This window comes from Mirounga leonina, unplaced genomic scaffold, assembly GCF_011800145.1.
Source record: "Mirounga leonina isolate KUSES-001 unplaced genomic scaffold, KU_Mleo_1.0 Mir_127, whole genome shotgun sequence".
Classification (NCBI taxonomy): Eukaryota; Metazoa; Chordata; class Mammalia; order Carnivora; family Phocidae; genus Mirounga; species Mirounga leonina.
The window spans coordinates 29,698,200-29,710,506 of NW_023270316.1; the positions used below are offsets into that span (position 1 = coordinate 29,698,200).

Here is a 12,307-nt window from a genome sequence, read left to right on the forward strand (position 1 = left end):
CAGAAAGACTTAGATATGGACCAAAAATGAAGATGTTTAGAGGAGAGTGACATGTCAGAGGAAAGTCCAGGGAAGAAAAGGCTAGGATAAAGAAGCCAGGATAGCTGGCTTTAAATTCTTGAAGCAGGTCTATTCTCTGAGGCACCACAGGACTGAACTAAGAAGAGATGGGCATAAATTTCAACTCAATGTAAGTAGTCGATTCTACTCACAAGAGCTAGTACAATGTATATCACAAAAGTAGAGTCTTATTGCTGGCTTCAATGATCCTGAATTATGCTTAGCCTGTCAGAGGAAAGATTCTTGCTGTGGGGAGGAGATGTGAAATTTGGGTCCAAGAGAAAGGTGATCACATTTTCTGAGACTCCGCAGACACAACCAGAATTCCAACTGCAGGAGCGTTTTGGCAATCAGCCAGTCCATCAACAAACATTGAGCACCTACCCAAACTAGGCATGGTCTTAGGTGCAGGCAAAGAAAATAAAAACATTTTAAAAAGCACTGAGATTCATGAATGCTTGTTTTCCATTTGATCATGATTCACTAGCACTGTGTTCTCTCCAACAAGCAAAAATTGCTTCGCCCATCTACATTCTGTCTCATGAAGAATATTCTGCCACCACAGGTCTAGCTACTTCTCCATGCCTACTAGATAAATAGAAGTGTCAAGATGGGGACTTTGACTCTGTACTTGGAAGTAGGGTCAACCCAATCAACAGAGCAGAGAAGGCTGCAAAGATGCAGGCAGATTTCAGCAGCATGGCAACATTTGGCCACCCCACAGTCGTAATTATTTCAGGGTTAGGCATTCCCTGTAGTAGGACTCTACTAGTGTTACCTGAAGTAGCTTATTCTTTGCTGAGCTCTGTCATCGAAAACATTACTTAGACATTCTAGACCCCAAGGGACCTAAAGAAAAGACTGCATATTTGTTTGTTTGTTTTATTAAGATTTTATTTATTTATTTATTTATTTATTTATTTATTTATTTATTTGAGTGTGAGCAGGGAGAGGAGCAGAGGCAGAGGGAGAGAGAATCCACAAGCAGACTCTACACTGAGCAAGCACAGAGCCCCTCTTGGGGCTGGATCTCACAACCCTGAGATCATGACCTGAGCCGAAATTAAGAGTCAGACGCTTAACTGACTGAGCCACCCAGGCACCCCAAGACTGCACTTTTGAAATGGAAATGAGGAGGCAAAGGAACAAAGTTTGAAGACAACAGAATCCAGTGGCTCTGGATCCCTGGAAAGGGAGGAGGGAACAAGATGAGAGACCAATTTCTGAATGCCACCGGGGGTCTTGGTGGATGGTTTGGTTCAGAAATTAATAAAGGACAGTCCTCTACAGAATGCCATCACGAAACAGATGCAACCAGCCCATCATACCTCTTTTTCTTTACAGGAGTTGTAGCAGAGGTGGGAGCCAGGGTGCTGGTGGTATTGGCATTGAACGAAACTCCAGGCTGCCTGTTTAATCACAGCCAAAAATAACATTCTTGAAATTTTTTATGCTGTCCCACCTTTGAAAGGTCTTATCATCTACTCATATTCCCACCTGCTCTTCACCCACCACAACATATTTCAATAGACAAAAGAAGAAGAGAAAACAAGTCCTTCCTTAGTTTACCACTTTATAAATCGTCAGGTCTTCATCTAAGTAACTAGAACTGAAGGAAGTGAATGAAATCATTCATTATATGACATTGTGTGTCTGAAATCCAGACCAATAAATTCTGATGTGCTCTGGATTCATATTATATATTTAATCCTGTGTATATTATGACTAACAGAATTATATTGCAATTTTTTTGCATTAAAAGCATTAGATTGTTTAAGAAAACATTTAAAAAATCACACCATTTAAAATCTCTATTTAGCATTTATTAATATACATAGACCTCCAAAGGGAAAAAAAAAGGACGTAACCAAGCCTGTTTCAATGACTGAGAGGTGTGGTCCAAGGTGAAAATTACTTTATTTGTAAATACAAATTTAAAAACCAATTCTGTTTTCAAAAATCCACCTAGTTTGGCTGTTTATAATCACCAGTAGTACGTTTCAGAAAAATGTACTTCATCTGAATTGATTGCTAGCAAACCTATGATTTCATGACTCAGTTGAATTGTAATGTGATGGGGGTTTTGAAAGACAAGTGATACAGGGGAAGAAAGTTAGTGGCCATAAGAACAGGGAAAAATAAAGGTCTCTGGGGGAAAAAAATTAAAAATCAAATGGGTGATGGGCATTAAGGAAAGTACTTGTTATGATGAGCCTGAGTGCTGTATGTAAGTGATGAATCACTAAATTCTACTCCTGAAACCAATATTATACTATATCTTAACTAACTGGAAATTAAATAAAAATTTGGAGAAAGAAAAAATAAAAAGAAAAAGTAAGACAAAAAATAAAAAGAAAGAAAGAAAAGAAGAAAAGAATGACTTAAGTTCAGGTGTTTGGTTAGAGCAGAGGTTGATAAACTTTTTCTGTTAAAATCCAGATGGTAAATATTTAAAGCTTCATGGACCATTTTCTTATTTCTACTAAACTCTGCCTAAGCAACAGGAGTGTGGTTTTATTATAATGAAACTTTGGCCTGAGGGGCATATACCCTGATTTTTCTTGAATGCAAACAAAGAAATACACTTTATTCTTAAAATGTAACTTCAGTCAGAAAAATACATACATCTTTGTTACTTCTGGTGATCTAAACGTGGACATGTTTCTGGTAAAAAGAAAAAAAGGTAAAAGTTTGAGCAGCAACAAAGAATGAATAGTTACATCGATATGCAATTGTCCATGAATTTAGAGTTGTTATTTAAAGTTAGACATTATTTGAGAGAAAGAGAAAGAAAGCATCAGTATTTGAATAAATTTAATAGGGTGATTTCATGATTTTTTTGTCTTGTGCTAGATTCTAAAGGAAATCATTTTATTTCAGAAAATTCAGTTATCGTTTAAGTTCAACGTTTTTATTTGTTGAGTTCAGTAATTTTCTTTAGCAATAAGAATGTAAAACTGGGATTTACATGTATTTCATACTCTTGCCACCAGGATAACTTAAAACAAAAACATGAATGTGGTGAGAATGATGACCTGAAGCAATGAACTCTCCCAATTTTTAAGCAAGGCAACAGGGATGCCTGGGTGGCTCAGTTGGTTAAGCATCTGCCTTGGGTTAGATCGTGATCCCAGGGTCCTGGGATTGAGTCCCGCGTTGCATTGGGCTACTTGCTCGGCGGGGAGCCTGCTTCTCTCTCTACATGCCCCTCCCCCTGCTTGTGCCCTCTCTCTCTCTGACAAATAAATAAAATCTTTTTAAAAAATTAAGCAAGGCAACAAAGATTTTCTAGTTCTCTAACCATGAGGAGGAATAAAGGTATATACTCTAGCATTTTTGTGTTTAAAAAATGGAGGGAAAGAATTTACAGATAGATATCAAGTAGGACAGAAGAATTGTAAGTAAATAAGTTATGCTTAGAAAAATATTGTACTTGGGTCTTTCCCAAAGTCAATAGATACTGGTACCTATTGGTCAGTCGGTTATCCAAGGTATTGGCCTTATGTGTTTTAGCAGCATCATTTCTGTCTGAGATCCTTTATGAAGAAACAAGACACAAGTTTGGATGAACATTTAGATCATTAAAGTCCTTTCAGACCTCTTTCATGAAAGAATAACTCCACAATATAACCTTTTGCTGGTAAAGAGATTTGTTTTCAGGTGTTACATTTTAGATATTTTGCAATTAAAAAAAAACCTACTTAAGACAAAATCTATTTATGAGGCTATTCTGACACAGTTTGGAATTTTTAAGATTTATGCCTTTCTACTAGATGCTCTGATTCATTGAGCATTTAACCCACTATTTTATATTCATTATTGTTAATAACACAGTTGACCCTTGAACCACATGGATTTGAACTGCACAGGTTCACTTACATGCAGATTTTTTCGATAAATACAGTATGGTACTGTAAATGTATGTTCTCTTCTTTATGATTTTCTTAATAACCATTTTCTTTTTCCTAGCTCACTTTATTGTAAGAATTCAGTTATGTATAACATACAAAATATGTGTTAATCAACTGTTTATGTTATGGGAAGGCTTCCAATCAATTGTGGGTTATAGTAGTTAAGTATTGGGGAGTCAAAAGTTATATGTGAATTTTCGATTGCACAGCACCCATAAACCCTGTATTGTCAACTGTACATGCAGTCAATGACAGTGTGCTTGCCAAGTCCGTAAAAGGCATCAATGAAAGACAAGTATTTTTTAGATATTTTGTGGCATAGACAATGCTGTATGTTTGCCAAACTAATTTTCTTTTCCTTCTGAGCACACAGGAAGACCACATTTCCCATTCTTCACTGCAATTAAGTTGGGACCATGTGATTGAATTCTAGACTAAAGAATGTGGGCAGAAATGTTTGCTACTTTCAGACCCATCATAAAACCTCTTGTGTGATCCTCCTTGCTCTTTCTTCCTCTTCCCACTATGGTTTTGTTGTTCATGGGTTGAAGATGGTCGCATCAAAACATGAACTTAGGTCCCTGAGTCACTTCATGGAGCTGAGACATCCCCTATTTTCCAGCCCATCACACTGGACCCTGAAGAGAGTGAACAGTAATCTTTTATTGTGCTAAACTATAATAGATTTGGGGGCAAGAGAGGGAACTTGTTAAAAGAGTTCTCTACCCTGGTGAATTAGTTTACTTTGACTAACACATTTGGTTAATAGCCTCTACTGGCCATCAGAGGTTTTAATCCCTCAAATATCAGGTCTCCTCAAGGAGGTCACATCTGGAAAAGGTGTATTTGTCCCCTGTGTCAGAAAAGACAAATCCTGTGGTCTCCATGCCAATGGTGGGTTCTCATGACTGCAGACCCTCCTTCCCTACCTTCGCTCACATCAGAGAGGAAGGTTCTTCCTAAGACATGGGATTATCCCCTAGAGCATTCTGCAGGCTTGCACAACATGAGGATGTAGCAAAATTAGGCTCAGGAAAACAAAAGGTCAGCAAAACCTTTCTGTTGATCCAACACTATGGGTCTACTACAACTTTCTCTAAACTTTTAATTTTACCATCAGCTTTAGTACATGGCTTTATATAAACTATTCCTGCAAAGATGGGCACTAACTTTTCCTCACTCTAAAAAAAAAATTAATGTGGGGAAAACATACGACTTAACTGTCATAAGTTTAAAATGATTTCAATTCCTAATGTCATCTTGATATGTGTAACTAAAACATTGGGTAAATAACTCTAATACATTAAAAGGTTATAAGTCAACTCCAAACATGTTTTTGTTTATAGCACATAATGCCACAAACTGATAACACTTGAATGGAAAAAGGAAGGAAGACTGAAATCTTCCAGAACTCCATATTCTCAACAAACCATTCACAATCCAGGCATTAACTTGTACAGGCTTCTAGAAGCCATGTATAAAAAAACTCATGTCTAAGGTGATGATCAGGCCAAGGACCGTGACTATATCACCAGCGCTAACTGCTACTGAGCCTCTGAAATGTTTATATTTAAAGGGCTCTGCAGTAAACCACTGTGAGTACCTTAAGTAAGAGGTCAGGTAACCCTAAATCTTTAATCTTAAATGTTCCTTGGAAACTCTCCTCAGACTTTATAGCTGTCATGAGACCCTAACATGAGATAAAAATAATCTTGGGAAATTGTTACTCTGGTTTGCTGAAAACAACGATCTGTCTAAAGCAAACAGAACCTTAATACCAAACATTCTTGAAGTTCACATTAAGGCAAGTTCTGATGTTAAAATTAAATGAAGTTAATAAAAACTCTACAGTGTAAGCCTATGTGGACAATACTGCATGTAATAATAAAAATAGCTACCTACTCTTTGCTGCTTATTATATACATTTTCCTCTACACTTTAAAATATCCTTACAAAGGAGGCGTAATTATTTCCATTTTATAAATGAAAAAGTGGAGTCTCAGAGAAGGTGAATGGAGTCTCGAGAAGACTTTCTCTTGGCCAACCAGCTAAGAAGTAGGGTATCTCCAAAGTCTTCCCAGTAGGGCCCAACGTCAGACATCTGATTCTGTAGTGTGATTGTTTCAACACTCATATATTAGGTCAACAGGTCTTCCTGCACTTACTAGTTTTCACCTTCACTATCTCTTCTGTGCTACTAGGGGCATCAGTCTATGAGTAATAATGGAGGGAACTCTAACCTACCATTCCAATACATATGTCAATTTCTTCTTACTTAGGGAGATTAGCTTTGTATTTCTCTTGAAAATCAAGTTTCTGCCAACTTGTGATGTGAAATAGGTTGTTTTGATACGTGTCAGTCTCAGAGACAGGAAATACTCAAATACAGTCATTTAGCAGTATAATCAAAAGAACCAGAGGAAAAGCTACACTTCCACAAGAGAACACTAGAGGGCACCACAATGTAGGTTTTCCAAATTAGTCATTAGACAGCCTTGAGGATTTGGGCCCTACTGAATGCTACATACATTAGTATTTACTTATGTTTCTTTAGAACACCTCACACTTTTACCTACATATATATTTTAAAAAGAACTTCAAATATAAAGTCAGTACTTTTCTTATATTCGTTTAAAAATAAATGCATTATTATGGGGCACCTGGCTGGCTCAGTTGGTGGAGCATGTTGCTCTTGATCTCAGGGTTGTGGGTTCAAGCCCCACGTTGGGTGTAGAGACCACTTAAAAATAAAATCTTTAAAAAAATAAAAATTAAAAATAAAACAATTGCATTATTGAAATACATACATATGTGCATACCAGATATATTTGGTCATCTTCCTCCTAAAATTATGTCCTATCTCACATTTGGAGTGGCCAGCATTATGAAAAGTCTGACTCCTGATAGGACTTGCCTTTCTTTACTGATTCCTGAGTTCTCTCCCTCACATCTATTTCCACACTTAGAGAGATGTGGCATACTGTTGGGACTCAGGACTGCCTCGGGAATGAGCTGACCAAACATGCCACTAAATCTCTGTGTAAATAAAGCAGGTCACCTCTGGCCTCATTTTCTAGGGTATAAAATGAAGAAGGATTTGGGCTAGATTGGTGGTTCTGAACTTTGGCTGCACACTAGAATCACTTCATAAGCTTTAAAAATGTCCGAGTCCCACCTCATACTAATTAAACCAGAATTTTGAGGGTGAGAGGTGGTGGGACCAAGTTATCGGTAAAGTTTAAAAGTTCTCTTAGTGATTCTAATTTGCAGCCGAGGCTGAGAATGACTCATCTTGTTAGCCTGTGAAGTCTGGTCTAGTTCATTGCTAATGTTCCAAGGCTCTGTCTTGACTGGCCCAACATAGACCTTCAGATACACAGCCTACAAAGGCTTAGGTCTCCCACATATTTACCTTTCTTGAGGCATAATTATCTCCCTTTCAGATTCATTCCTAGAAATAGGGTTTCCGTCTTTAATTAACGGTGCAACAGGACAGCCCACAAGGCCAACATGAATAGACTTATTTTGACTCCTCTCTCCACTCAGTGCTGTGGAGATGAGATCCTGTACATATACTTCTACAAACTCATTTTTTGCGAGGCTATTAATTATAAGAGAGAAATTAGCTCCTTACGCATACCAGTGAGGATTAGCCTCTATTAAGGGAGACTGGCTTGAAAACCTATGAATAGTACATAAGTGTGTACATTTCCTACATGAATTAATACTGGCAAATACTGAATATAGAATCCACTAGATACCATAAATTCCAGCATGTCTACTTAAAATGCAGCAGGTGGCATTTTTGTCTATAATAGCAGCATATCTTTAGCTACAGGGAGTGACCTCAATGGTCAGTGGCCTCAGGTGTCCATTGTCTAGACTCCAACTAAAAATGTTAACTTTGCACTTTATATATGCTTATTAAGTATCTCTACCAAATATAAGATAAAAATGTGATTTGTAGCATTTACATTTCAATCTAAATAGACATTTCTCGGGGTGCCTGGGTGGCTCAGTCAGTTAAGCATCTGACTCTTGATTTCAGCTCAGGTCTTGATCTCACGGTTGTGAGTTCAAGCCCTACACTGGGCTCCATGCTGGGTATGGAGCCTACTTTAAAAAAAATAGACACTTCTCAATTTTCTCCATAAAGATGAGCCCTTTTCCTCTGTGTAGGAAGGAACTAACAACAGGCACAACACCATGGACCCATTCTACAGGCCATATGGTGACTCTAGTACCACCCACAAGAGTAATTTCACTTTCTAAAGTAAAGAGCCTTTATACTACAGTGGATCAAAACTATGTTATTATTAAAACTTATAGTCTCTCTATAAAAATAGAAACTGTCGTTTTTCCACCGTGGGATGGAAAGCCCAAAAGTTAGAATAAGAACTGACTACTCATTCACAAAAATAACTAGATTCTCCATTTTAAACTGAACAGATTCCATGTAGTGTCCACCCTACTTATACTCAAACCAGTTTCTTCAAAATTGTTCTTATCAATCTACTATTGGCAGGATTTTGGGAAAATAGCATGTTGAGTCAAGATTTTGTGAATTTTGAAGATGATTCAATCTGAATAGCCCTTCTGTCCCTGGGGATAAAATGTCATGGCTCAAAACTTACCTTGGCAAACATTTAAATACCTCATGGTTGATTAAAAAAATGGGATTTCATATACATTTTGCATCCTGCTTACATGGTTCAAAAACACCTTACCTGTCTAAAGTGTCATCAGATCCGTACCGACTAATCGTAGCTTTTGGCTCATCTCTCTCATTTGCTTTCCTGTAGCAAAAAATAATTACAGAAAGTCAAATAAATTACCAAAAAAAGTTTATAAAATCTATCATGTCTTTGGTAAAATTTTGGCCTATTTAGGTAGGAGTTGTACATGTTACCAAGGAAAGACAGATTCAGAGTATCTAAATCTTCCAAGGTTTTGACTTGGATAGAATAAATTACGGTGAACCCAACTCCCCCCTGCTAATAAAGGAATTCTTCTCTAGGTCCAATTATTTCTAACTACAATGTAACATATTCAAATTGGGGATAAAGGATAGGCAAAACAAACAACATGACATGCAAAGTGGTTACCAATTAATGTGTACTCTTATCAATACTGTTGACTTCTACATCATAGGAACTCAATCCCTTAAAATCAGATATGTTTTGTTTGCAGAACTTTAGTAACACCGTAAACTAAGGAAGGAAGTTCTAAGTAAACTAGCTCAACAAGCTGAATACAAATAGCTTTATTTAAAGTTCAGCACCGTGGACAGGGTTGAAAAAAAGAACTTGCTGAACTGAAGGGAGAGGGAAGAAAGGAAAAGAAGAAAACAGGAAAAGCTAGAAAGAAAGAAATGAAGAAAAGAGAGTGCGAGAAGAGAGAAAGGAGAGATGTAGGGATGAGAGGAGAAGAAAAAGGAGATAAGGAGAAGTAGGGAGAAGAGAGACAGAAGGCAAAGAAAGTTGAGGAAGATAGGTGAGCAGAACAAAGGGGAGAGGGAAGAAGACAAGAAAAGAAGGGAAGAAAGGATAGGAGTTTCAATAGTAGGAATCAAGATCATCAAAGCAAATGGGAATATCTTGATCAGACTGATCAATCAGCAAAAACAGGCTGTTTAATGCCTTATATAACCCTGTGATACAGGAAAAGCAAGCTCTTTGATGAATTATATCATGATTTACTGTGTTTGCATTTCAAAGCATCATTTGAAGCTGACAGATCAAAGATACTGAATCTGAAAAAGCACTAAAGCAGTATATACACTTACAATTTAATTTTTAACTTGATATAGTGTACTTTTATTAAGCAAATATTTGAAGTTAAACAATGTATAATTTACTGTGCTGATGACTATGAGGAAGTCAAGAATAAAAAACTATGGAATCTACTCACACAGAGCTAGGGAGATAAATTAGATATGTACACCCAAAGGCAGATAGTGGCCACTGTCATAAAAGAGGTTCAGGGAAAGGGAAGGAAGTTCTAAGGTGAGAAAGTTTATTTCTAGGTAAAAGAATCAAAAAGGGCTTCATGGGTAAGGCACAGTTTGAGCTGGGCCTTGGAGGATAAATAGCTGTGAACATTTTCAAATGGAAGCAGAAGGAACAGTGTCCGTTGATGGGAGAAAAAAGTAATGAAAATTGCCTAATGCGATTCCCTCAGTTTTAAAGGAACCTCAGAGTGAAATCATGGTCTAGCCCAGCATTGTGTTGAATGCATGAATGTAAACAGACACTGAAGGGGCATCTGACGCCCTTCTCAGCATCACTTTATGTCTCATTAGTTGGCTTTATTCTTCCTAGCACTTATGGCAACATATCATATTATATTGTGTTTATTTATTTTCAGTCTCTCCCCACCCCTCCACCTTCAACTAGGAGGCAGGTTCTATGGAAGCAGGGACTTTGTTTTATTCCCAGTCCTCAGGCCAGTGTCTGGTTCACAGTAGGCATCTCTGCAAGTATTTGTGCTGCCAGGCTTACTTGACAGGTTTAAATGATCTGGCAGAGAAGTACACAGTGGAGGTTCTTAGTTCATGCCTACTATGAAGCTGTTATCTAGGTGAGGAGACTATATTGTTTACCTTCCCTTTCCTTTAGCTTTTTCAGTCTCTGCTCACATGGAGCTTTTTGCACACATAGCCACTTGTAATGGAAGCACTTCTCTCCTGCTTCATGCCCACCAGCCACCCTTCCCGACTCAGAAACCCCTCCTCATCCTCCTTAGCCAACATGGAAGACACTTTCTGGGTGCCATCTCTGATTAATTCAGGCAGAGTTAGGCTCTCTCGTCTACTCCCAAGGTGCTGTCGCACACTTCTACAATAGCACTTCCATGGTAAATTTTAGTCTTGTAGTCTATGGATCCATGTTTTTCCAGACTGTAAAGGCTCCCTAAGGTCAAGGGCGGTATCATATGCATCTTCGTATTCCCAGCACTTAGCACTATGGCAGCACATAGCAGATGCTCCAAAATGGTGTTAAGTGTCCACCAAAGTGGGTACAGCCTCTGTGAAAGGGCAGAAAATGGCAAAGTAGGCATCCATCTGAGCAAGTGCAAGGAGGAAAATCATCTGCACTACCCTTCTAGGAACAGGTATTTTGAGACGCTAGTTATGGGTTAAGGGGAAAACATCTCGGGCTCACACACTTTTTTTACTGAAGATAAAAGTTCAATGTACTGTTTAGCCAGTATATGGAGGGGAGTTAGCCAGTAAAATGGAGGGAGTAATTTCCATGGGTAGCTGGACTAAAATGATCAGACTCCCTTTGGGGGTGAGAGCCACCTGAGAACCAGGTTGTAATCTTCAAAATCATGACGGCCAAGGAGAGGGCAAAGGTAGTCACAGAATAATCAGTCAGATGAACTAAGGCTGAGAAGCAGAAAACCAGATATTTTGTGTAGAGAGTTCTAAGCTCAGTACCTTTAGAACAGGTCAAAATTATGAACAGGTTTAGAAGGGTTTAGAAAAATTCATAAATAAAAGTTTCTAAAAAACTCAAGGTGTCTACTTTTTAAAGTCCATGCCATAAAAGACAATCACACTCCCTTACTAAATACATCTTGGTGACAGACAGACACAGGCTACTAGACCAGATAAGACTTGTGTCTGATAAACACTTAGGTTCTTCTGATGGATGTGGTTATTTGTACGTGTGTGAGCATAAATGTGGTTTAACAAGAGTATTATCTACTTGTTTGATCAATCTTAGATTGTTTACATTATTGTGATTATGAGTTTTGTCTGAATTTTTCTACTAATTTGCCTCAGTCTTTTTGCCACTCAGTATCATTTAATCGTTTTTCACAAACCTAGGAGTTTCTAAAAAGAAGTGTACTGCCCATAAAGCAAGTGAACTCTGGGGCTGTTATTTCTAAATTTTAGGGTTACTTTTCCTAAGGTTCTGAGATATCTTATCTGGTCACATTTCTGCGGCAGCCCTTTCTTTTTCCCATCCAGAGGGCTACCTCCATGGATTGGTTATTCTATACCCCCAAGCTGTGGTTCTAGAGCATGAAGCTGGAGAAGCACAGACTTTGCTCTGTGCAAACTCCTAATGATATCACAGAGTCTTCCAGAATGCCAGGGAAAGCCTGAGGCTAGCCACAAATATTCAGCCTGTCTTGAACAAGCCTTCTCTCAAAACTATTGTCTTTGTGTTTCTGCTAATGATGTAACTTGTCTGAAACACCCACCTGTCCAAGGCATCATGGGAGTTACGTCGGTTGAGCACCACCCTACCATAATTTTCATCTCTGTAAAGAAAGAACAAAACAAAGTCACATGGAAAGTTACCACAGTATTTGGTAAGCACTAC

At 38.1% G+C, this 12,307-nt stretch overlaps 1 protein-coding gene across 1 annotated transcript in view; it reads right to left on the reverse strand.

The window, feature by feature from the left end:
- SCEL (sciellin) overlaps window positions 1–12,307 on the reverse strand; it is a 311,533-nt gene that overhangs the window by 72,709 nt on the left and 226,517 nt on the right. Inside the window, exons 7-11 of the mRNA XM_035003214.1 lie at window positions 12,186–12,245; window positions 8,699–8,767; window positions 3,528–3,596; window positions 2,686–2,724; window positions 1,389–1,469 (exon numbers count right to left, since the gene is read on the reverse strand). Of these exons, the coding sequence (XP_034859105.1) occupies window positions 1,389–1,469; window positions 2,686–2,724; window positions 3,528–3,596; window positions 8,699–8,767; window positions 12,186–12,245 (318 nt within the window). The remainder of the gene's footprint in view (window positions 1–1,388; window positions 1,470–2,685; window positions 2,725–3,527; window positions 3,597–8,698; window positions 8,768–12,185; window positions 12,246–12,307) is intronic.